We start from the raw sequence: 27379 nt of genomic DNA, 5'->3' as shown, positions 1-27379 counted from the left end.
GAAGAGAATAATGAGACGGATCATAACATTACCTTCAAACTGTTCCTCATCCTGGCAAATTTAAACATTAGCAGCAGTGTCAAGCAATTGCTAAACAGAAAATATTTACTCGTCATTTGGCAGTGATAAGTGACTTCAACTTTTATGGGCTTTTTTTTATTTAAACAATCAGTCTGACATTTTATTACTAAGGCCGATTTTGTGTTAATTGTTTCTTTCAGTCTATAGCATGCTACCAAACAGGCTCTGATGAGTCATGAGCAGGTGGGAGGCAATCATGTCTCTATGGATAATGTTATCACATGTCTCTCTTTCTTTCTACCTGCCTAAGGCTCAGCTTCTCAAATTTCCCCGAGGTGTGGGGGACGGGAAAGATAAATTAGACCACAGAGCAATCGTGACGTCAGATCAGACTGGCAGTCCATTGAGCTTGGTATTCTGCTTCCAATCGCGGTCAGTATCCAATGCTTCAGAGAAAGATGTAAGATATCTCTTTATGGACAATTTATGAAATAACCTGTCCACAGGCAAAGTCTCTTCCTAAACCCTCATCAGTGGTTGACTCATGGAATAAACCAGGAGAGTTTATGTCCCTTATAATCAGTTATTATTTATTATTTGTATTATTGTAGTTCCTAGGAGCCCAAGTCATGGGCCAGGGCCCCATTGTGTTAAGTACTGTACAAACGCACACAAAAAAGATGGTTCCTGCCCCAAGAACCTTACAATATAAGTAGAAAACAAGAGACAAAAATTGATGCAGACAGACAGATGGAGGAATACAAGTAAACAATAAGTCATCAGCTCGGCCTTGGGCTGGAGAGATGCAGGAGTCTGCCACTGAGCTTTATTGGGTTCTAGGATGGCGTCATTTAAGGGCAAGGCCACCCACAACAGTTCCAAGAGTGTTCATATGTCTACCAGGGCATGGGCTGACTCAGAAATTTCTTCCGCCCTTATGCCCAAGCCTGTATGCAGAAGCTCTTGATGCGCCCTGTAGTCGTCCTGTGCAGGTGCCATGGCCAGCCCCACCATTGCCTTGTCTGGGGAGGAGGACGATGAGGCTTGCACCGGTACCAAACACTGTACCTCCTCTGTTGCAGGTGGGTCCCATGGAGGCATATCCTCCATCTCAGTACCAATCTCAGCACTGGGGACCGAACCCCAATCCAAGGGAGAAGAGGGGGTGCTCGCACCTCCCTGAAATGGCTGGCTCACCCATAGGTTCCAAGTTGGCCATTGCAGTGGCATATGCCATTGTGCTGATGGCCATGCCATCGGTACTTCCCTTGTCCCATAGCCGCCGCTACGTGTCTGTGGTTGGTGCAGTACCTGCTTCTCTGGGAGGTATACAATTCTGATTCTGCCTCCGAATCAGAACCTGAGGTGCGGTGCCGGCTGGTGCCAGAGAGCAGCGCTGTGCCGAAGGGGAGCGGTGCTTTGATAGGGAGTGGTGCCTCGATGTGCAGCGGGGCCGCAAGGGAGAGTGCGAGGTAGAGTGGTGCCGTTCCATCATTACTGGCTTGTCTTGTGCTGGCAACCATCTCCGTGCCGAGGTGTCCCACGGTGCTGGAGCTGTCACACACAGTTCACGACCAGTGGGGGATGGTGGCACCGGGAGGGAAAGGAGGTTCCTCACTGCCTGAAAATCCTCTGGTGTCAATGGCAAAGCCAGGGCTGTAGCCCCATGGTGGCTCTCTCTAGATGGAGAATCCACCGGTACTGGACTCGACGGTCCCCTTATCAAGGCCAGAGTAAACGGTGCCGCACAGTCTGCAGGTGCCTCAGAGTAGCCCAGCACGGGTTGCACTCTCTCTGTGACCCTATGTCCTGGGGTCAGGGAGCGCCCCTGGTCCAACTGCCTTTGTTTCTTTTTCAGCTTTGGTGATGAGGAGCGGTACTGGGAGGCCGGTGCTGGCACCGTCTTCTTGTGAACCGGGGATGTTTGGCGGTACCACAGTGCAGAGTCTTTCATCGGCACCAGGGAGGTGGAGTGGTGCCGCACCACTGCCAGGGAGGCTTGGGTGCTCCTGACCAATACCAAAGTACTCTATGCCGATTCCGCCTGTGGCTCAGAGGAGGGATGAAGTGCCTCCTCCACGAGGAGGAATTTAAGTCTATTGTCCGTGTCCTTTTTTGTCTTGGGTTTAAGTTCTTACACAACCAGCAGTGTTCTTGAGTGTGAGCCTCTCCCAGGCACTGAAGACAACTATTGTGCCAGTCATTCACTGGCATCAGTTTGTGGTACACGGCACACTGCTTGAAACCCTGGGACCAAGGCATATCCCAGTGCCCAGGTAAGGCTAGCCTCTGAAGCGGGGAACTTACAAACTACACTATATTACTTAACTACATTCTAATTTAATTCTAAAAGAAATAACTGTGTATAATTTATTTACTGGAACACTTGCAAGCGCAAGAGACAAGCAAGGTTTCAGCGACTGTCATCAGTGCTAAGAAGGAACTGAGGAGACAGCAGGTTCCTATATACCGCAACATGAAGGCGCCACTCCATGGGGCACCAGAGCCGACCCCATGGATACCACTGAGGGAAAAACTTTCCGGTGGCGGTGCAAGCTTCGTGCGCATAACTACATTGGAATGGACATGAGTAAGCCTTTGAAGAATTATGTTTTTACTTATCATTTTAACCATTTTTCTTCGCTTGTAATTCCAGTTTGTAATTCCCAGGTTCACCCACTGGGCCTTGTTTTAAAGATAGGTTCCAACATTTACAGGGAGCACAGGGCTTTTGTAAAGGTGTGGAATTGCCATCCCCAGCCATTCAAAAATTGTGAATCAGGAACCCCCCAAATCATAAAACTGAAATAAAATTAAGGAGATTAAAAATGCATCTTTTTATTTGTCTCCTAGGTTTTGAGTTTTTAGGGTTCAGGTTTTTAAGCTTTTCTCCACAACCATGAATGCTGGAAACTTACTTTTTTCTTTTGAAATGAAAACTGAGATTCTTATGTATTCATAAGTCCAGAAGCTGGGGCTTTAAGAAAAACATGATGGGAAACTTTTCAAAAGTGCCTACAAGATTTGGGAGATTAAGTCCTACTTGCAAAAGTGACCTAGGCACTTTAGAGACTAAGGGCTTGTCTACACCACAGCGGTTGGTCGATCTAAGCTACGCAATTTGAGTTACGCTAGTAGCTACGCTATGTCGACGGGAGACGCTCTCCCATCGGCTCCCCTTACGCTTCTCGTTCTGGTGGAGTACCAGAGTCGATGGGAGAGCAATCTACAGTCGATTTAGCAGGTCTACTGCTAAATCGACCCCCGGTACATCAATCGCTGCATCGTTGACCCCCCGGTAAGTGTAGACAAGCCCTTAGTCTCACTGTAAGTACTCCTGTTATTTTTGTAAGTTAGTGGAATTTCGGTGCTTTTGAAAATTTCCTTCTGGATATCGTGATGTATGAGACTAATGATAAAATTGTGACAGGCTCTTCTTTATCGCATCACACATAAACTGCTTTTAGTCACTTCATGGCCAATCCAAACCTTTACTATCATCTCATGCACTATTGAGCAGTCGATGCTTGCCTTTGATTCGCCTATGATGCCAGCCCCCTCTGCCCACCTTCATGCTTTCTCCGATGCTGCCCCACACACTTGGGAGGTGCTCCCCATAACCTTCCACAAAGCAACCTAATTACCCATCTTCAAATCCCTCCTCAGAATTCTCCTGTGCTGTGATCCCTACACAAACCTGACAATAGTTAGGCTGCTGGTGTGCAGAGACCACAGCCTATCATGCTGGTCAATATTGTCTCATTGTTTCCCTGTACCGCTCCATCTGCTGTCTCTTGTCTTATACTTAGATCGTAAGCTCCTTGGGGAAGCATCCAGCTTTTTGTTCTGTTTGTACAGCACCTAGCACAATGGGGTCCTGGGCCACGACTGGAGCTTCTAGCATATGTTTACACTGTCCACTAAGCCCAGGCTCTGATTCAAGTTTGAGCCCCCCCGCCGTTCCTCACACAAATCAGTCTGACTCAGGGCAGCAAGCACTCAGGACCCAGGTCCTAGGACCCTCTTAGGATGGTGGGTCAGAGCCTGAGTCCCACTGTAAATCAGCCCAAGCCCTGGCATTTTGCAGTGTGGACGCAAGTCAAACCCCAGACTCAAGTCAGAAGGTCTGCGTAATGCAGTATGGACCCATTAGTCTGGCTGTGAGACCCGGGTCTAGGCGTCTTAAGCCCAGGTTTACAATGCAGTGCGGATGCTCAAGCGTGGGCTTGGAAATACTGAGTCTACAAGCTTGGGTCCCACAGACCCAGGTTAAAAATGCAGTGAAGACACTGCATCTAGGCCTACTGGGCAATATAAAAAATAAAGTTGGTATCACTGTGAAGGTCCTGTGGTCTCCAGGGTGTGAGGTCTGAGCCACTCATTCTGTAGGAAAAAAACCCTTTACCCTGGCAATGGAATGATTCCAGGAACACTCACAGAGACTTCCTGGCCCAGTGGCCTCTCTTGCAGGTACTCCTGCAGCAGACATCATTTGGATTTGCCCCAGAGTTATGCACAGATAACCATCTTCTCTCAATCTCCTAGAGCATCACAGAACTTAGTGCACACTGTAATTTCCACAGGGAATAATTTACAGGTCTGGTCACAGCAACTTGCCTTCTTGTGAATTAATAATCTGAGCACAGCTCTCCTTTGCTGGATAAAATCAGAACTGCTCGAATATGTTACAGGCCTTATTACTGCTAAGCTCCCACAGAGATTTTCTCTGTTAGCCCAGGTGATAGAGGCCTATGCTTTTGATGCTGGAGGATCTGGGTTCTACCCCTGCTGGTGCCAGGGAACTTCTCATTGCCCACAGTTGTCAGTATGCTACATCCACCACTAACTTGTCACCACAGCACCATTATTTGATGCACGCAATCACCCACCAGGTTACAAAGCAGAAAGCTAATTAGAAACAAAGCAGCAGCATTTTTGCTGCTTAAAACGTCCAGAATTTCTATTTTTCTTTTGGATCAACAATAGCGATTAATCAGAAACTTCTCTAGGTATGTTACTTTAAGGTACATTACAGTCATTAGCTACAATTCACTGCAACTAACAGGGAACTTTTGAATAGCAGGAGCTATATAAATTTGCATAAATATTCCATTTTCACTTATTCATTTCTTATCTCGGCAGTCACCTACTATATTATGCATAGTTCCTATGCCAGCCTTCAAGTAAGTTAGAGGCAGAGACAATAAAATTTCATGAGCCACAGAGTAGTTTGGCATTTATTCTGCAGGTCATTATTTTATGTTTTTAATAAAATATTTGGAGTGAGTTTAGCACTGTGGGAAAGGTGCTGGACTGACAGCTCTGGACACTTGAGCACTATTTATTCACAGGAAAAGTACAGCATGTACAACAGACGCAGTACTTCCTTACCCCCGTGAACGTGACTCAGATATATCCTGCAGGAACTGCCTTTGGGTGGTGCGAAAATAATTCCATGCCCCACTCAGTTCTTTGGCCTCTCTGCTGAGGAAGCCAAGAAAGGTGCCAATCAATGCCAACTGAGAGGATGGTTCTGGTGACAGGGAGCCTTATGCCCTGTGAACTGCTCTGATGCCCACCAAAAAGCTGGCAGATGTAATGACTTTTACTTAGGGACCCTCTGGGAAACATTTGAATGAGTGAGCTAGTGCCTCAACCTCAAGACTGCTCTTTCGTCTCACAGAGAGGGAGTTTGGGAGCTTCGAAGGAGGAACAGTCAGTGGACCTAATGGCCAAAACACCTTCATAAGGAGCATGTCTGCAACAACCTGGTTGTTGTAGTCACAGCCGTGGAGTGGTGATCGCAGCTCCTCCAGTCCACAGCCAGGCTCCAAACTGTTGGCAGGACTCCATTACCCAACCCACGTGTATATGCCTACTGGGCAAGGCTGATTTATTCTATGGAACATTTAGACTCTGTTGACATTAGTGAAAAGGATCAGCAAATGGGACTTTTGTGAAGGAATTCTCTTGGTGAAGGAGGAGCAAGTACATGACCGTTGGGGTGAGTTTGTTTGCTTGCCGTGTGCCTGCTTGATTGAAGTTTATAGTGTGGGTTGTTGTGGGGCTGTCTGCAGACCCTTGCGGCCTGCTAGGCAAGGCTGACAGCTTCCTAAAGAAATTCTACTCTGCCATCTTTTCACCACTAATCCCTTTAGCAGGGGTGGGGAACTTACAGCCCACGGGCTGGATTTGGGCTGTTGCTTAATTTCATCCGGCCTGCAGCAAGTCTCGGCACCACAGGCCAGAAGCTCCGAGCCTCTCCCCCTACCCTCTGGGGCTGGAGTTACGAGCGCTGGCTCGCTCCGCGGGGCTGCAGCCTAAGATTGCCAACCCTCCCAGTTTGGCCGGGAGTCTTCCAGAATCAGGTTCGATCACCCGGAGGCTACTGAAGCCAATCCGGGAGATTTTAGGCCGCTAAAAGTCTGGTAGGACCGCGGGGCTAAGGCAGGCTTCCTACTTGCCCTGGCTCTGCACCACTCCCAGAAGTGGCCAGCATGTCCGGCAGCGGCTCCTAGGCGGAGGCGCGGCCAGGGGGTCTCCGCACGCTGCTCCTGCCCCAAGCGCCATCTCCGCAGCTCCCACTGGCCAGGAACGGGGAACCATGGCCAATGGGAGCTGTGGGGGCGGTGCCTGCAGGAAAGGGCAGTGCGCAGAGCCACCTGGCTGCTCCTGAGCCTAGGGGCCGCTGCTGGACATGCCGCCATTTCTGGGAGCCACCTGAGGTAAACGCCGCCTGGCTGGAGCCTGCACCCTGAACCCTGTCCCACACCTGAACCCATTGCCCTAGCCCCAACCCGCACCCAAACTCCCTCCCAGAGCTCGCACCCCATACCCAGTCCCGCACCCCAACCACCTGCCCCAGCCCTGACCCCCCTCCTGCACCCAAACGCCGTCCCGGAGCCTGCACCCCACACCCTCTCCTGCACCCCAACCCATGGCCCCAGCCCAGTGAAAGTGAGTGAGGGTGGGGGAGAGCAAGCGAAGGAGGGAGAAGGCCTGGAATGAGCGGGGCCTTGGAGAAGGGGCAGGACAACTGTGTTTGGGTTTGTGTGATTAGACAGTTGGCAACCCTACTGGAACCATGAGCGCCAGGTCGCCCCGCTGCGGGGAGGAAGCCCCGAGCCTCGGCGTCCCCCTCGGGCTGTGTGTGGCCCGCAATTTATTTTTTCTGTGGGTCAATGGCTCTTGATAGAAAAAAGGTTCCCCACCCCTGCCTTTAGAATCCCTTCACTGGGGGCATGGCTAACTCAGGGAGAACAGGGGTTTAAAAAGCCAGCTCATATAGCAGCCAAAGGAGCTACTGAACAGGGGAGTTTTGCAAGGGAGTTTACAGGCGTGTGAGAGCCAGATATACCTAACAAACATGTTCTAAACTTAGGCCAATCCCCCTCCCCCACAAAAAAATAAAGAACAAAAACACCCAGCAAGAACAAAAATAACACAGGCAGGCATCCAGCAGCAGAGTGGGGGCTAGCCAGTTTTTTGCATTGAATGCAGCATATACGATTACCTATCTTGTGGATAGGTAGCGTATGTGTGCATTTGATCCAAGCAGTTCATGTCCCTTCTGAGACTGGGTATGGGCTCTTGAGACCAGAGCTAAGGGAGACAGAGAGGTACACAGACAAGATTTTCCAGGACATAGTAGAGCGTTCCTACCCCAGTCTGACAGCCTCTGTGCTGTTGAGGAGGCTGAAAGTCTCAGGGCAGGAGAACATCGAGCTGGAGCGGAAGGAAAAAATCCCATTGTTGGGACCCACCTTCCAGATAATGTCATGGTATCCTCTCACACTGAGCATACCCCTCTGAGGGAGGGGAACCCTGTGGTAAGGAAGAGACAGGTAATAGTAATGGGGGATTCAATTATTAGAAATATTGATAGTTGGGTTTATGATGACCTGGAGAACCACATGGCGAATTGCCTGCTGGGTGTCAAGGTTGCAAACCTATCGAGAATCTAGATAGACTTATGAGCAGTGCAAGGGAGGCGCTGGTGGTCATGGTACATGTAGGTACCAGTGACATAGGGAAAGGTAGGAGAGAGGTCCCGAAGACCAAATTTAGAATGCTAGAAAACAGATTAAAATCCAGGATCTCCATGGTAATGTTCTCTGAAATGCTTCCAATTCCACGCACAGGACCAGTTTAGACAGGCAGAACTGCAGCATCTCAATGGGTGGATGAGACGATGATGTAGGGATGAGAGTTTTAGATTTATTAGGAACTGGGGAACCTTTTGGGAAAGGTGGAGCCTGTAGAGAAAGGATGGCATGTAAAATTAATAAGGTTGTAGAGGAGTTTTTAAGCTGAGGGCTGGGGGAAAGCCGACAGGTACATAAGGTCACACAGTTCAGACAGAGACATCCCTTAGGGGAGGATTTATTAAATGGGATACCCTATATACTAGGAAAAAGAAAATCACAGAAGTTGACAGGTAGGAACTGATGAGAACCATCAAATGAAAAAGAATCCCATCTAATTACATCACATGCAGGCAGACACCTAAATACTGACAAAATGTATAAGTGCTTGTAAACAAATGCAAGAAATCTAAATACTAAGATGGGTGAACTCAAATGTCTGGTATTAAATGAAGATATTGATAGAATAGGCATCACAGAAATTCGGTGGAATGATGAAAATCAATAGGATATGGTAATATCAGGATACAAAATATATAGGGATGACAGAGTAGGTCACGTTGAGAGTGGGGAGTCTAAATATATGGGTAAGAAAGCATTAGAGTCAAATATAGTGTAAATATTAATCAAACTGTACCATAGAATCTCTGTAGATAGAAATCCCATGTTTGAACAATACGAATATAGCAGTAGGAACATACTACCGACCACCTGACCGGGATGGTGACAATGATTCTGAAATACTCCAAGAGATTAGAGAGGTTACAAAAACAGAAGCCTCAGTAATAATGGGGGATTTCAACTATCCTCATATTGACTGGGAACATCTCACCTGAGGATGGGATGACTGCCTCTTGGAGCGGCTAGTCTTGGAACCTACAAGGGGAGAGGCAACGCTTCATTTAGTCCTAAGTGGAGCACAGGATCTGATCCAGGAGGTGAATACAGCTGACCCGCTTGGTAACAGCAAACATAATGTAATTAAATTTAATATCTTTATGGGTGGGGGGAATACCAAAGAAACCCCCCACAATAGCATTTAACTTAACAAAGAGGAACTACTCAAAAATGAGGAAACTTGCTAAAAGGAACAGTCAGAAGAGTGGCGTGCCTGCAAGCTGCATGGAAACTTTTTAAAAACACCATAACCGAGACTAACGAAATGTATGCCCCAAATACAAAAAAAAATAAAAAAAAAAACAGCTAGAGGACCAAAAGAAAAATGCCACCATGGCTAAACAACAGAGTAAAAGAGATTATTATAGACCATAAGGCATCCTTTAAAAATTGGAAGTAAAATCTTACTGAGGAAAATAGAAAGGAGCATAAACTCTGGCAAGTCAAGTGTAAAAGTACAATTAGGCAGGCCAAAAAAGAATTTGAAGAGCAACTAGCAAAAGACACAAAAACTAACAGTATTTTTTAAGTGCATCAGAAGCAGGAAGCCTGCCAAACAATCAGTGGGGCCACTGAACTATCGAGGTGCACTCAGGGAATAAAAGACTGTTGCAGAGGAGCTAAATGAATTATTTGCATTGGTCTTCATTGCAGGGGGTGTGAGGGAGATTCCCACACCTAAGCCATTAATTTAGGAGACAAATCTGAGGAACTGGCCCAGATGGAGGCGTCATTAGAGGAGGTTTTGGAACAAATTGATAAATTAAGCAGTAATAAGTCACCAAGACCAAATGGTATTTTCCTAAGAGCTCTGAATGGAGTCAAATATGAAATTGCAGAATTACTAACTGTGGTATGTAAACTTATCACTTAAATCAGTCTCTGTTCCAGATGACTGGAGGATAGCTAATGTAACACTGATCTTTAAAAAGAGGCTCCAGAGGCAATCCTGCCAATTACAGGCCAGTAAACCTAACATCAGCGTCAACCAAACCAGTTGAAACTATAGTAAAGAAAAGAATTATCAGACACATCGATGAACATGATATGTTGGGGAAGAGTCAACATGGCTTTTCTAAAGGGAAATCATGCCTCACCAATCTATTAGAATTCTTTGAGGGGTCAACAAGCATGTGGACAAGGATATATTCGTAAAGTGTACTTAGATTTTCAGAAAACCTTTGACAAGGTCCCTCACCAAATGCTCTTCAGCAAAGTAAGTTGTCATGGGCTAAGAGGAAGGTTCTCTCATGGATCACTAACTGGTTAAAAGATGGGAAACAAAGGATAGGAATAAATGGTAAGTTTTCACAATGGTAGGGGCGGCTCTATGTTTTTTGCCGCCCCAAGCACAGCAGTCAGGCGGCTTTCGGCAGCGCGCCGGCGGGCGGTTCGCGGTCATGCGGATTCGGCGACATTTCTGCGGGTGATCTGCCGGTCCCGCAGCTTCGGCGTACCCGCTGCCGAATTGCCGCCGAAACCGCGGGACTGGAGACCTCCCACAGGCACACCGCCGAAGGCTGCCTGATTGCCGCCCTCACAGCGACCGGCAGGCCGCCCCCGCGGCTTGCCACCCCAGGCACGCGCTTGCTGCGCTGGTGCCTGGAGCCGCCCCTGCACAATGGAGACAAGCAAATAGCAAGTTCCCCAAGGATCTCTACCGGGACCTGTGGTATTCAACATATTAATAAATGAACAGGAAAAGGGGGTGAACAATGAGTTAGCAAAGTTTGCAGATGATACAAAATTACTCAAGATAAACCAAAGCTGAATGAAAAGTGTTACAAAAGGATCTCACAAAACTGGGTCACACAGCAATAAAATGGCAAATGAAATTCAAGGTTGATAAATTGAAAGTAATGCACATTGGAAAGCATCCCAAAAATGCATACAAAATCTTGGGGTCTAAATTAGTTGTTACTACTAAGTTCTTGGCGTCATTGTGGGTAGTTCTCTGAAAACATTTGCTCAGTGTGCAGCAGCAGTCAAAAAAAGATAACCGAATGTTAGGAACCATTAGGAAAGGGATAGATAATAAGACGTAAAATATTATAATGCCATTAGATAAAATCCACGGTATGCCTACACCTTGAATACTGCGTCTAATTTTGGTCATCCCATCTCAAAAAAAGTTATATAAGAATTGGAAAAGGTACATAGAAGGACAACAAAAATGATTATGGATATGGAACAACTTCCATCTGAGGAGAGATTAAAAAGACTGGGACTGTTCATCTTAGAAAAGAGATGACTAAGGGTGGATATGATAGTGGTCTATAAAACCTCAAGTGGTGTCAAGAAAATGAATAGGAAAGTATTATTTACCCCTTCACATAACACAAAATGGGAGATTGGGGGACGGGACGGTCACCCAATGAAAGTAAGAGGCAGCAGGTTTAAAACAAACATAAGGAAGTACTTCTTCATCCACACACGGTCAACTTTTGGAACTCGCTGCCAGTGGATGTTGTGAAGGGCAAAGGTATAACTGGGTTCAGAAAAGAATTAGATAAGCTCATGGAGGATAGGTCCACCAATGGCTATTAGCCAAGATGGTCAGGTTGCAACCCCATGCTCTGGGTATCCCCAACTGCCAGAAACTGGAACTAGATGACAGGAGATGGATCACTTGATAATTGCCTTGTTCTGTTCATTCCCTCTGGGACACCTGGCATTGGCCACTGTCAGAAGACAGGATACTGGGCTAGATGGACCAATGGTCTGACACAGTATGGATGTTCTTATGTTCGATGCTCATGTGGGGCTCCCATTGGCCTGGCAGATTACAAGCATCTCCTAATTAAGAGGGTTTAACCTGCAGGATTTTTAAAACTATGCTGCCATTACCCATGTATTACACTTTTATGCCCTTTGTTTTCGCCTGCTGTAACTGTTTTTCCACTTATCCCATTCCCATGTTTTTAGGAGATCTATGGAGTTTAATATGAAGTAGCTGCCTTTCATCAGTTCATTTAAAACAGATTATTATTCACTGACATGTTGAAAGGTTTGTCATTACAAGATGATTATAGGAAGATCAGCATGTTGAGAAAATCCTAATTTGCTGCTAATTCACTGGCCCTGCAAATCAGGAAATTAGAGTTCCCAAAATGTGTGAGCCTGCTAGAGGCACAGAACTCACAGATACCCCCAGGGTGAGGTGCTGGATTTGATTTCTAGCCATTTTAATCAGACTGGCAATTATGACAAAGGGTGACAGCAAATTTCCATGGGTATGGCTGGTGAAAAAAGGGTACTTTTAAGATGCAAGGTAAAGTCCATGAAACATAGGAAACTGAGTTCCATTTTCAAAAGCACCTGAGTGACTTAAGCACTTTTGAAAAATTTACTTGTACAATGTTGACAGAACAAAAAGTATTCATAGATCCCAAGGCCAGAAGGGACCATTGTGATCATCTCGTCTGACCTCTGGTATAACACAGGCCAGAGAACTTCCCCTAAATAATTCCTAGAGCAAAGCTTTTAGCAAAACATCCCATCTAGATTTAAAAACTGCCAGTAATGAAAAGTCCACTATGACTCTTGGTAAGTTGCTGCAATGATTTATTACTCTCACCGTTAAAAATGTACACCTTATTTCCAGTCTGAATTTGTCTTGCTCCAACTTCCAGCCATTGGACTGTGTTATACACGTCTCTGCTAGATTGAAAAGCCCATAATTTAATACTTGTTCCCTACGTACATACTTATAGACTGTAATCAATACACCACTAAAACCTTCCCTTTGTTAAGCTAAATACGATTGAGCTCCTTGAGTCTATCACTGTAAGGGATGTTTTCTAATCCTTTAATCATTCTTGTGGCTCTTCTCTGAACCGTCTCCAATTTATCAACATCCTTCTTGAATTGTGAGCACCAGAACGGGACACAGTCTTTCAGCAGTGGTCACACCAGTGCCAAATACAGAGGCAAAATAACCTTTCTTCTCCTACTCGAGATTCTCATTTACGTATCCCAGGATCACATTTTTTATTCCTACATAGATATAGTCACCTTTAGCCATATTAAAACACATATTGGTTGCTTGCACCCAGTTTATCAAGCAATTGCTTTTTATCAGTGACTTATCCCCTTCATTATTTACAACTCCCCCAATTTTTGTGCCCATCTGCAAACTTTATCAGTATGATTTTATGTTTTCTTGAAGGTCACTGCCAAAAATGTTAAACAGAGTAGGGCTAAGAAACGATCCCGAGGGGGCCTCTCTAGAAACACTCCTGTTTGATGATAATTCACCATTTACAGTTGCATTTTGAGACCTATCAGTTAGCCAGTTTTAATCCATTTATCGTATGCCATGTTTATATCGTTCTAGTTTTTTAATCAAAATATTGTGTGGTACTAAATCAAATGCCTTACAGTGTAGTAGTGGATTTTACATTTTTATTTTATATAATTTAGAATGAAGGATAAAGAATAATAATGTAGCATGTATTAAATGTATTGGTGTGTAATTTGATCATATCCTGCCAGCCACCCTTTTTGAATAGCAGAAAGGAATGGCCATTGGAGATACATCAGCCAGAATCTGTATCTGAGCTGATTTCAATGCAGTAACAGACCTTTTAGGGTCACCACTTTGTTGTAGGTTTAGCATTTTAAAATAAGTAAAGGAATGCAATGATTGTTTTTCTCTTGCAGTATAATTAGATGTTCCTGTTCAAATGTTCTGTGTAAATCAATCCTGTTTTGTGTGCGAATGTGGAATGTGTGTGTTAGAAGATAAGTGTGAAGGCCATCACCGAACCAGATGTTCTAGGGAGGAACTGAGGACAGATGCAAGGGCGCCAGAAGATTACAACATGCCCCTATTGAAATGTCAGAAGAGGGCAGATTGACGACTCTAAAAGATGAGACAGGCACCTATCAATCGGAACAAGATAGCTGTGATTAAAACCAGCAAGGGGTAACTCTCTAAGAGACTTGATGAAAGAATGAGAAGGACAATTTAAGAAAGCAAGCACTCATCAAACAACAATTGATTACAGCATGACGGTGCAAAACTCATTGGTTCCAATGAAGGAAAATCACTATATAAAAAGGGTGCCTTGCCATGAAACTTTAGGTACAACTTGCCAAGACTTCCATGGAGCATTGTATCGCGACCGACAGAACCCGGCTCCTACATACCTGTAATGAACCTAGCTGGCCACTAGATTGATCCGGACTCTGGACTGGTAACTATAACATCGACTGGCGGGACTGTGTGTGTGTGTGTGTGTGTGTGTGTGTGTGTGTGTGTGTGTGTGTGTTTGACTGAATGCATATGCTAATTGTTGTATTTCCAATAAATGTGGTGCATTGCCTTTTCCCCTGAAAAAGATCCAGTGTGCTTCTTATAAACATAACAACAGAACTCTAAGTATACTACATCGATACTATTACCTTCATCAACCAAACTTGTAATCTCATCGAAAAAAAGAGAGTCAAAGTTTCTTTGTCAGGATCTATTTTCTTTAAATTCACATTGAGTGCCATTAACTATATTACCCTCCTTTAGTTCTTTATTAATCAAGCCACTTCATGGTCTTTCCCAGAATCTATGTCAGACTCCCAGGCCTATAATTACCCAAGTCTTCCTGTTTAACTTGTTTTTTTTTTAAATCAGCACATTAGCTTTCTTCCAGTCTTCTGGAACTTTTCCAGTGTGCCAAGTTTTATTGAAAATCAACATTAATGGTCCAGCGAGCTCCATGGACAGCTCTTTTAAAACTCTTGGATGAAAGTAATCTAGACCTGATGATTTTAAAATGTCTAACTTTCGTAGCTGCTGTTTTACATTCTCCTGATATACTGGTGGAATGGAAAGAGTGTTATCAGTATGATGACTACAACATCTGTTTTTTCCCAAATGCAGAAGTATTTATTGAACACTTCTGCCTTTTCTGCAATATTATTGATAATTCCACCATTTACATTTAGTAATGAACTATTCTCAGGATTCTTTTTGCTGCTCATATTTTTTTTTAAAAAACCTCCTTATTGTCCTTAACTCTGCTGACCACAACTTTCCTCTTGTGTCCCTTTGCTTCCCTTATCCATTTTTGAGAATTCTTAACTTTTGATTTATATTCATTATTATCAACTTTCCCTTTCTTCCATTTGTTATATATTATTTGATCATTATTACTGATTACTTATATTACAGTAATCCCTAGAGGCTCCAATTACGACTGCAGCTCCATTGCACTGATTGTGGTTTTGTTTCTGTTCCCTGATTGGATGACTTGAACTTTTATTAAGAGGAGGAAAATCAAAGAGATGTCAAGACGGCTATACAACTTATTCTTCTGCAAACACATCTACCCAAAAGTGTTCACATGACTTCTAACACCCTGAAAACAATAACAAGACAAAAGTTTGGGGGAAATGGATGAAAAGGAGTGCAAATACAGCTGAACTGATTTCAAGGTTTTTATTTCAATGTTTCCCAATACTATTTTGCAATATTGGGCCAGCTCTAATCAGCAAAAACCCAAAACCAACACCTTGTTTTCTTTTAGTTTCCAGCTCAGCAAAGCATGTCAGCACACACCCTTAACTTAAAGCGGGTGCCTAATTGCCATTGGCCCAGATCCTGAAAAGTACTTAGGCACCTAACTTCCATTGATTTCAATGGGTGCTTCTGACTTTAATGCCATTTAATCTTGTGCTGAAGTGCTTTGCTGACTTTAAATGCCTCCAGTGTCAGCCATGAGACCCACAGATCACTGTTATCTTCTATTGGCTAAGCTGGCATCCCCGGGGCTATTATGACCAATGAGAGACTAGTAACGCATGCAGCTGCACCCAACTTCACTGTTATCTCTCAGACCATTATTTTGTTTCACCTGTTGGGTCTTGTCATAGATTGTGAGCAACTTGGAGCTCCCTTGTACAGCACCTAGAACAATGAGCCCCTGCTTGGTGCCTAAAGGCACTACTGTATTATTATAAGTAACAAAAACAGAACTAATTCCTATACATTCTGCATAACTGTTATTGGCACGGTGCCTTTTGGCTAGGATGCAGCACTTGATGTCATGTGAAGATCTGTTTCCACAAAACAAGAGCAAGTGGTAGGAAAAACAGGGATTCTCTCCTCTCATTTCTCAGCCACAGTGCTACTGTCTGGGACACCGTCCAGTGACAAAGAGTTTGCATCTAGGTGATGGATCTCATCCATTCTGGTGTTGGCATCTGTGCTGCTGTTGGAAAGGCAGTTGGCTCAGAAGCTGTTAAGAACTGATTAGGTCTCTGTTCAAGAATTCTGTTACTGTCAGTCTATGGGAATTATTGTGGTGTTCTTTAGGGATGTGGGGATAGTTTTCAACAAAGTACCACTGGAGAAAGAAAAAATGTACCGTGGTGCACCACAACTACCGGCAGTGATTAGCCATTTCCATTGGCATTGGCTGAGACTAAAAAAAGTTTCTCCCTCCCATAGCTCATTCCATCTAAGGGTAGAAAGCAGAAACACTTGTCCCTACCCACCTCCTTTAAGATGCCTGAGGAACCAACACTGAATTTTGAAGATAGGTAAAGATTTAAGTATATGCAAAAATGCATTTGATGAAGTGCCCAGTTATAGAGTGGAACTATTATGAAGCTCACAACCAAGCCACGTGGAAAATTGATCAACGAGTAAACACCTATTATTTCTCTTTCAACCACTCTTATAGTTGCCCCTGAGCTTGTTTTATCTAACCACAGGTTACAAGCACCATTGACTTGATGCAGAGACATTAACAGGGAGTAGTTTTTTTCTGATTAATGTAAAAGACCTAATCAGTCCCCACAACCAGAACCCCCAAAATGTGGATCGTTGTATCCATAACATTGAAAATCATTTTGTAAATGAGCAAAATTGATAGCACTTGGGACTTTTTATCCACTGAGCAAGAACAACGGGCTGCTGCAGTACAAACCTCATCAATGGTCTTCAGCCCAACGTTCAGATACTAGAGTGATGAGAGCTATCTAGGTGTCTGTAGCTGTGGAAGGGTAATTCAGTCTTCATGCTGAGTATGTCTCTGGTCTCCCTATTGACCCTGCCAATGCAATGAGCCTACATTAGGGATCTAAATGTTGGCAACCAAACTTAGAGACCTCTTGTGCATATCCGGCCCTGCGTGACTTGTCCATGGTCACACAGCAAGTTAGATGGAAAGCTGGGAACAGAACTAGGGGGTCCTGACTCCTTCATTACCTAGCTTTTAACAAAGCAATGAAGCGTCTGTTAAAAAACAAAGAACAACAACAACAAAACACAGACATGGACAAAGCGGCGCTTTGTGTGCAAGCCCTTTCAAATTTCAGGGCGAGAGGTACTATTTCTCCTTTTGCACCCCATACAACCTTCCGCCCAAATTTGGTAGAATGACAATCAATTCCACAAAGCCATGACTTGAAAAGTATTCTCAGATGATGACCTCCCTAAAACATCTCTCATGTCTAATGGGGTGAAACAAGGCAGCGTGCTGGCACCAGTCCTCTTTGATCTCTTCTTGCAGCCATTCTGAATTACGGATCTGGCAATCTTCAAACGGGCATCTACATAAAGTACAGAACTGATGGAAAACATTTCAATCTCCAAAGGTTTACTGCAAAGACAAAAGTCCTTCAGGAACTCATATGTGAAACCCTTTCTGTGGTTGATTTTTCTCCATTTAGTAGTCTTAGTGAAAGTGACCTACAGATTATTCTTGACAGGTTCTCAGAGGCAACTAAACAGTTTGGACTCACCATCCGCCTGGAAAAAACTGAAGCCATCTTCCAAACAGCTCCATCAAGTACTATCACTGAGCCAAACATCAGCATTGATGGTACAAAACTAAAGAACATTCATCTCTTTACATATCTTGGCAGTACTATCTCAAGGGATGGTTCCCTGGATCAAGTACTATCAAACAGAATATGAAAAGCAAACCAGCCTTTTGGAAGAAGTCACCATAGGATACTCAACCAGCATATCATCAAACTGTCAACAAAACTGATGCTATACAATACAGTGGTGATAGCATCCCTTTTATACAGGCAAACATGGACAGTTTATCGCAGACACATCAAGCAACTTGAAAAAATTCACAAGCTATCGTCACTCTATTCTGAAGGTCCACCAGTAAGACAAAGTGTCAAACATAAACATCACTGAAAGAGCAAAAGCAACCAGCATGGAAGCACTGATTATCAAAGCTCAGCTTAGATGGACAGCTCATGTTATCAGAATGGATGATGACAGACTCCCCCAAAAAAGTCCTCTATGGTGAACTGAAACTGGAAAATGAACAGTCAACAGAAATACATCAAAGACTCTCTTAAGCAGAATTTCTAATCATGTGACATAAATATTGATAATTTCAAAGACACAGTCAAGGACAGACCTGAATAGAGAGCAACTATAAAGGTTGTAAACACTGTGAAAACAGGGCCAAGCATCATGTCAAGTCTTCAGTGGAAGCCTATACATTCCTGTTTGTGATCTTGCTCTTCGCAGATCCTACTGTGTAGCCAGAAGAGAACATACAAGATGCTGTGATATCATTGTCAGACTCGATGGACATCCATACTCAGGGTAGGAGGGAGGGGTCAATTATCAATCCACAAATCTGAACAAATCCCTAAGGATTTGGTTAAGAATCAAAACCAGAAGTGGCCTCTTTTCTGGTTCTGATTTTCACATATTTGAAATCTCATAGGAATAGCTAATGTCAAGATATTTCCACCATCTGGAAAAATGGGACAAGTTTTCAAGATTTTTTTTTGCCATCATCTTTGAACCTTAGTCCCCCTACTGGCCTCAATCTCAAACTCTGAACCTAATCCAGATCATAACACTGCTTCCCTCTGCCCACACCATGTCTAAAAGAAACAACTAATGAAAGACATTGAAGTAACCACTAAAAAATATTGCCCCTATTGCATGGCTGTTAGATTAGTTGGATCATAATACTTGTAGGAAACCATTTATAGTTCTGTGTACATATTAACTAACAGTCTTTGTTTTACTGTAAATGGCAGACAATGAACAGCAATCATCCCAAACAGTCTCCATACTCTGATGATTAAACGTACTTTTCAATACCCAAAAAAGCAGAATATTAGAATGGTGTATTCTCTCTTACAGTTGCAGAAGCACAAATGGAATGGACATTTTTTAGATTCCCTGTCATTGCTAATTAAGATTCAAATTAGCAACATCAAAAGGTGTCTGTTCTTTTAACACCAACCATTGTGGACGTATTTTAAATGCCTCCCTTTTCATATTAAAAATGTATCTGAAGTGTTGGACTGACATTAAGAAGAGAGCTAGGGGCCCAAAAATACAGAACAATTCCAATCTAAAATTAACATTCAGGGCTAAAACTCTGCTTTAAATTACACCCATGAAACTCCTTTCCACAAATGAGTCAGCTTCTGATCGCAATTACAAGGTGTAATTCCAGATAGATTCCACAGAAGCCAACGGATATACTCCAGAATTGCACCAGCATAGCCAAGATCAAAATCATGTCCCGAGCTTGTAAACAGCCATTTTTTTTATAATACACTACAGGATCTATTGCTTATGCTCAAATAAATTTGTTAGTCTCTAAGGTGCCACAAGTACTCCTGTTCTTTTTGCGGATACAGACTAACACGGCTGCTACTCTGAAACATTGCAAAAAGGAAAAATGTTATGAAATCTAGCAGAAAGATCCTGCAGGCACTTCAGGTCTCTGGAGGTCTCAGGTCTCAGTTTCCTCTTTGGTAGGATTAAGTTTTCTTTATGCAGCAGGGAATATAAGAGCCCTCAAGCCTTAACTAGTTTCAAAGGGAGAAAGGGAAAACATGCAAAATATCTGCCCTTTAAAAGGAAACAGCTGGGCTTTAGTCCTTCTTTTGCAAAGCTAATGCCTGCTTTCTTTCTTTGTGATATATTTTCTTTCTAGGTCAGCAGGTACCAGAGGCCACAGCCAGCAAAGAAGAAATGCTCAGAAAAAGAAAGGATGAAAAGTAGCAGGAAAGATGTTTGCTGACTGGCTAGAAATGAAAAGAAGAAGCAGGAAACACCAAGTTTAACAGGTGCATAATGGCAGAAGAAAACAGAATTTTCAGCACAAAATGGATCAAATGAAGCTGGAGCATAACTTCAGCAGCATCTGACTCTGCAGACGGCTCGAGATGAAACTCAAAGGGTGTCACTGCCCCACTTATCTCCATGGGGCATTGACTCTGAAATCTGACCCCCAACATTACCTCCAGACTCTGTGTGCAGGGGTACACACTGTCCCATCCTGCCTCTGCTGGGGTGGTGTCAGAATACCTCAGTCTGGTAGGGGACCTAGCAAGGAACTGAAGGAGGTGGTGCAGCTGTGTTGTATTAACCAGGCAAGGTACTAACAAACTTCAACAGGACTTTATTTTTACAGTGGAAACCTTTTTACCAAGTTGCAGCTGCACCCTTTGTAACTCTCACTCCGCCTCCCCAACTCCTACCCCCTCCTTCCTGTTTCCTGTCCTTTCAGACTCCCAACAGCCAGTGCTCCCAGTTCTAATAATCACAAGAGCACTTAAACACCACAAGCTGCCACCATCTTGACTGACACACCAGGGATTCCAGAGTTAAAAGCATGAGCTGCTACAGTGTAAGCTAAAGAGCCAGGGGCCTCTAGCTGGGGCTATAACAGACTCTGATACTTCCCGGATTGGGCATAGAGGGGGACCTGTAACACCAGCTCACCAGCTGCAGAACTTCCAGATTTGCCTTGGAGCCAGCTTTCTTGAAGAGAAATCAGAAAGGGTGAAACACTCCTTGCTGATTTATATGGCAGGTGCGGCGGCACTGGAGACTTACAGTACATTCCACTGGGAACATGAAATTTCTGTTTTTGAAACTTTTTTTTGATGGAAAATTGGACTTTGCGATGAAAATGAAATTGTTCATGAAAAATATCTGCTTTTCACACCAAAAAACAAACAATATTTCATCAAAAAACCAAACACCTGAAAAACATTTCCCCACCTCCCCCCAAAAACCTGAAATATTTTTTATTTGAAATGGTGCCACCATGCCTCATGGGAGTTGTAGTTTGGGGTGCCTTATGTTCCTGTTCTCTTCTATAGGATGGGCTCTCTGGCTGGACTGCATCTCCAATGATGGATCACAGTCAAGGACTTCTATGACACACAGCCTTCCCCTCATGAAGAGAGAAAATGGTGCATCATGGGAGATGTAGTCTGACCAGAAAGCCCAGCTCACAGTAGACAACGGGAGCATAAGGCACCAAAACTACAACTGCCATGAGGCATGCTGGAACCATTTTGAATTGAAATATTTCAGTTTTAGACAAAAATATTTTGGTTTTGGTATTTTGACAAGAGGCCAAAATGTTCCATTGAAAATACCTCCCTATTTTTTTACAGCTCTATATAAAGGATACTACCCACTCATATATAAAGTAATTTTGAAATTTCAGGCGTACTTTGATCCATAGAATACCACTTGGGAAAAGTACGTTTTCTTTACAAGAAACCAACTGCCAAATGAGACCATTGAACTTTACATTACAGCCGTTGGTAACTCCTCATCATGCAAATTTAAATAGTTAACAGATGGACTAATTAGTAGTCAAATTATCTGTATGGAGGTCTGGACCATCTGGAAATCTTAGACATAGTCTACAAACCCTCAGGGATCTGCAGACCACACAGACCCCTGAAACACAGTCCACGGACCCAACCACAGATTGAAAACCACTGTCTAGAACGTAACAATCCTGCTATTCCGATGCTTTTGATAGGTCACTAATAAAGCAACAAGCCTTGTCATACACTGTTACTCTAGGTGCTGCTTGGAGCAAGGGGATGTGCCTACGCTGTACAGGAGGCATGGTGACTCGGACAATGCTCTGAGGCATAATTACTCCCCGGTTTCCTCCATCCTCCAAGACGGAATTGTAAATTGTTTCTTGTCTTTTACCAACAGCAATTCACAATACCCTCCTCAGTGGCTCAGCTACGCTGGAAAACGAGCAGAGGGTGAGAAGGAAAGACTCTGTTCATTCTCTAACACCCACTGCCCTTTTGCTCCAGGGTGGGGACTGCACACTCGGACCCAAAGTCTGGGCATCCCATATAGGGCTGTTAGAAGGGTTCTTACTCCTTCACATTCCCCTGTACCTGCATAGATAATCCAAGTCACAGTTGAGTGCATAGATGGCAAGTCAAAATGTAACCGTTCCATTGTTGCCTGCCCGCCCTTACCTCAGATGAAGTCGGTTTGCAGTAGCCAGCTCCGAACACTAGATTCTCCAATGACATACTGGACTGGTCTGGTCCTGTCTCCAGGCTGCCTTTACCCAGCCACGACCCTTTTCCTGGACGAGCAAAGCTAAAAGGAGAAACAACAGGAAAAGTCACTTACTAAAAGTCAGAGTTACTGAAGAATCAGTTTCTGTTCCCGCTACCCTCCAGGCAGAATTTATTGCAGATTTAAGAAAGTATTTTTCACAAGCACATCGTATAATAGCATGAAATAAGAAGGGTATTAAGCCAAATTAAAAAGTCTTAGGCTTTGTTTTAAACTGATATAACAAGTCAACACCACACATCTCACAAAGGGGAAGAATTCCATGGGACATGGAAAATATCCAATATTTGGTATCTCAAAGGGTGAAAATGAAGTTACTAGGGCCTAGAGTTTAAAAAAATGGGAGTCTAGAGTTAAGTTCCAAAAGCTGTGTTAGGGCAGCTAAGAGAATGGCCTGTTCTTCAAGCTCTAGGCACCCAATGGCTCCTGTTAATGTCAATACGACTTGTTGAGTGCTCAGCACTTTTAAAACTCAGGCCACTTTCTCAGATGTTTTAACAGATGTAGGAGCCTAACTTTATGCTCCCATTCTTTCAAATCCTGAGTGGTAGCTCAGAAAGAGATGGCAGGTTGTGGATAGGTTTAGAAAGAGAAATCAGGTCAACCATGTACAACATGATGATCCAAAATGCAGGGTCTTAAATATTAACATCAACACCTGGAATTAGCTTTAAAAAAAACCCAACGGGTAGATAACGATGGATTGGAAACAACTGAGTCACAAAGAAAAAAACCCAAACCAAACCAGAACCCCATTAGATCAGTTAAGCCACACATCTTTGAACAGACTGCAGTTCCAATAGTGTTATGCCCTATTTTATTGGGAAGCTGCTTAAATCAAGGCCCAGCATCTCAGTAGATAGTGAGGTACATAAACTCCGAGTTTTATTAATCACATCTGAGTATTTCATGCAGCAGTTCCAAAGTCCTTTCTGAGCATTCACTGGGCTCAACATAGAACCTATAATGGATTTTCAGGAGGGCAATCTCTTCTTTTGTTCTTCCACAGCCCTACCGGGGACACCCGTAGGACGTTTCAAGTGAAGCAAGGAGAGCAGCTAGAACCCCACTGCAACAATCAAGCCAGGGAAGTAACTTATGAACTTTGAAGAGTAACTTTGGGCCTAATCCTGAAAACCTTTACTTGTGCCATCAAAAGGCAACATCTTCCCCTACTGCCATCATGGCCTGGAGTTGAAAGCTGTAATGTTGTAATGTGAGGGGCTCCACAGCCAATTGGAAAGCCCCTGAGTTATCCACTCATCCTGCCTGGTTTTTAGTTCTTCCTTGTACGACAAGAAGCCTAGTCCATATTTATTGTTCACCTCCTTCCCAGTGATTTTGTTAATTTCACTGTGTCAGGAATCAGGGCCTGCAGCCGAGCCAGATCCCGGGGCACCTTAATGAGTGCAGCTGGCCTGTAGCAGGCTGTCTACTTGGCTACCCTGTGGATTGGCTGGAAGAGTCAGCAGACTGTCTCTTAAGCCCAGCAGCAGCACCAGCAGTTCAGCAGCTGCGCAAAGCATTCGCTCATGGCTGAAATAACTCCTACACTTGCTCCCAGTCGTGCTCCTGCCCTGCCTCTGTCTTGCCCTTGCCTTATCTCACTCCAGATAACCTGGTTCTGACCCTTGGCACTGATCATGACTTCTGATCTGGCTCCTGCTCTCACAATGAGGCTTGATGCTTGCTCTAACCACTAGCCTCGACTGCTGTGTCCTGGTCGCTGGGCACACTGTATTTTTTTTCACGGGAATATGAACATCTGAGGGGTGACTTCATGCTATAAAAAGTCTCAGAACTGTTGGAGGGAATATACCCCCAGCACAGCCACTGGTTGCCCCATTAGTCCTACTGTATGGATAGTGCTCGGGGTGGCGCTGAAGAGGTTGGGGCTACAGTGTTATCTGATACAGTGATGGTGGGTGGTGCTCCCACTCAGAAAGTTTGCCATGGGCAGCTGAAATCCTAAATTACCCCATGGACCATTTTGGAATCCAGAGCTGCTCAGAACCAGGAGTGCACAGTATCAGTGTACAGCCAGCTTCGCCTCGCCTTCTCCTGGGCTGTGAGGTTTTGTACTGCATCTTTAAGGCTATGTCTACACTGCAAAGTTAAGTCGACTTTATGTAAGTCGACGTCGAGCCTTCGATTCAAGCAAGTCAATCTTGTGTGACCACACTATACTCATTGTGTCAGCGGAGTGCATCTTCACGAGCAGGGCTTGCATCGCCGCACGGAGCACTGCATTGTGGGTAGCTATCCCAGAGTGCATGTAGCCGAGTGGAATTTTGGGTTGGGGTTGTAATGCCTTATGGGACCAAAATGTTGGCGTTAGCCTCCCATGATGCTCTTACATCCCTCTCTCCCTCCCTGAAATCAATGGCAAACAAACCAAGCCTTTTTCATAAGCCTGGGTTAGCTGCACGGACGCCATAGCTTGATAAGCATGGACCCTGCTCAGCTGTATACTGTTCTTGTGAGCATTACAAACACCTCGTGCCTTATCCTGCAATATTTACATAGCCGATATGGGAGCCGCCATGCGGAACAATGTAATGCCACGCAATCAGCCCTGCTGGAAGACAGAGTGGAGCAATTCGCAGTTGCTGGTGACAGTCATACATCACCTTGACACAGTTGTGCGCCATTTCTGGACCCGGGAAACAAGCACTGACTGGTGGGACTGCATCATTATGCAGCTATGGGATGATGAGCAGTGGCTGCAGAACTTTTGAATGCTAAGGCCACTTTCCAGGAACTGTGTGAAGAGCTTTCCCCAGCCCTGAAGCACAGCCATACTAAAATGAGAGCTGCTCTGACAGTGGAGGAGCAAGTGGCAATAGCTCTATGGAAGCTTGCAACGCAAGACTGCTACCGGTCAGTGGGGCATCATTTGGAGTGGGTACATCTACCGTGGGATCTGTTGTGATCCAAGTGTTCAGGGCCAATAACAGACATCTGCTAAGAAGGGTACTGACTCTGAGCAATGTGCAGTATATAGTGGATGGTTTTGCCGCGATGGGGTTTCCTAACTGCAGTGGGGCTATAGGTGGAACACATATCCCTATCTTGGCACCAGACCACCTTGCTAAAGAGTACATAAACTGAAAGGGGTACTTCTCAATGGTGTTGCAAGCACTGGTGGATCTCAGGGGCCATTTCACTGACATCAATTTTGTCTGTTCAGAAGCTGCAAGCAGGGACTTCCTTTCCAGACTGCAAAATAACCATTGGTGATGTTGAAATGCCAATCGTGATCCTGGGAGACCCAGCCTACCCTTTGCTCCCATGGCTCATGAAGCTGTATACCAGCAGCATGGACAGCAGTAAGGCTTGGTTCAACCATAGGCTAAGCAAGTGCAGAATGGTCGTGAAATGTGCCTCTGGACGTTTAAAAGGTTGCTGGCGTTGTTTGCTTAGTAGGTTAGACCTCAGTGAAAGCAACATCCCCATTGCTATTGCTGCCTGCTGTGTGCTCCATAATATCTAGAAACAAAGGGAGAAAAGTTTCTGCTGGGATGGGGGGTTGAGGAAGATCACCTGGCAGCCAATGTTGAGCAGCCAGACACGAGGGCAATAAGAAGAGCACATAGAGTGGCTCAGCATCCCCATGAGGCTTTGAAAACCAGTTTCAGAAATGTGCCAGAGTAATGTGACACTTATCTGTGTTGTTCCTTGCCAAACTGTCCCCTCCATTGCATTTTCTCCCCTGTAAACTCCACCTCCACTAATCACTGTGTGAATGAATGAATAAAGAGCCTTGTCTCCTCAATCTGTTAAGTTTTATTATACACGCACAGACAGCAAAAAAGGTAAGATAACCTGCGGCAAAAGGACTGATAACACTGTGGAGGGAGAAACAGATGCTTACAGATGCACTGCAATAACAATAGAAGGTGTGGGAATGGGCACCTTCTGGTCCTTGTACCCTCCCCTTGTGTTAAGTGCAAGAGATAGCAAACTCCACTCCCACCCCCCGCCTCATAATATGTTTAGAGGAGGAGGATGTAGAACTGGGCGATGATGGCAGCAGGTTCAGCATAGGCTGCAGAGGGACTGCATCCAGCTGCCTTTCTTGAACCTCAACCAGATGCCTCAACATGTCTGATTGCTCCTTCATAATTCACAGAATCTCTTCCTGCGTGGCACACTCTTGTTCCCTGCATGCTCTCCTGTCATGTCCTCAGACAGTGCAATCTTCCATGCTCTTATCACTCTCGGAGGCATTAACTCATTGATCATGTCCTCCCGAGTCTTCTTTTTCCGCCTTCTAATCTGGGAACGTCTCTGTCCCGGTGTGGAGGATGCGCCGACGAACAAGGTTTCAGCTGCCAGGAATGCAAAGCACCAGGGTAGCACTGATAGTGCAGACATTGTTTCTGGTGCAAGGTTAATTTTTTGTTATTAAAAAACCCACCCCTCAATACACTTCCCTGCAAGCCACAATATAATCACAACCACTGGCTATAGCAAGAGTCGGTTTGCTGCTCCAGCCAGGCTGAGTAAGGCCACGAGACATGGGCGAGAGGTCTTGTGCTGCTGCTTTTGTGAAAACATCCTTGGGATCCCAGGCTGGAACTTGAGAAAAGCCCCCTTTTCTCTAGCAACGCGGATGGTGCTTGAGGACAGGTACCAGGGTAAAGCCCCCCAAATAGTTTGTTTGTTAAAAAAGCAGCACCAGGGGTGAACAGAGACAAACAGGAAGCTACTGCCCCCCTTTTTTTTTCAATGCTGCTTGCAAAACACAGTGATACCTTCCAGCCACAACCATGGCACATTTTGGAAAGCGTGGTTGTGTGAACCATATTTCACCAAATGGGGGGTGGATTACTTGTTGAATTGTTTGCGGTTTAAGGGCTAGCATTGAAAACTTCCCCCGTTTTCCCTAGGTGACGCTATGTGATATCAGTCTCCTGAGGGTAACAGAGGTGGCAAGGGAGAAGATGCTGCAAGAGTCTGGGTA

General features: G+C 44.5%; 1 protein-coding gene across 1 annotated transcript in view; it reads right to left on the bottom strand.

Moving 5' to 3' along the window:
* Nucleotides 1-27379, bottom strand: part of FAM135B (family with sequence similarity 135 member B) — a 242186-nt gene that overhangs the window by 80049 nt on the left and 134758 nt on the right. Inside the window, exon 6 of the mRNA XM_065398959.1 lies at nucleotides 22308-22434. Within this exon, the coding sequence (XP_065255031.1) occupies nucleotides 22308-22434 (127 nt within the window). The remainder of the gene's footprint in view (nucleotides 1-22307; nucleotides 22435-27379) is intronic.

The sequence above is a fragment of the Emys orbicularis genome, chromosome 2 (assembly GCF_028017835.1).
Source record: "Emys orbicularis isolate rEmyOrb1 chromosome 2, rEmyOrb1.hap1, whole genome shotgun sequence".
Taxonomy (NCBI): Eukaryota; Metazoa; Chordata; order Testudines; family Emydidae; genus Emys; species Emys orbicularis.
The sequence above is the reverse complement of the archived record's forward strand: the minus strand, read 5'-3'. Positions and strand labels throughout refer to the sequence as shown.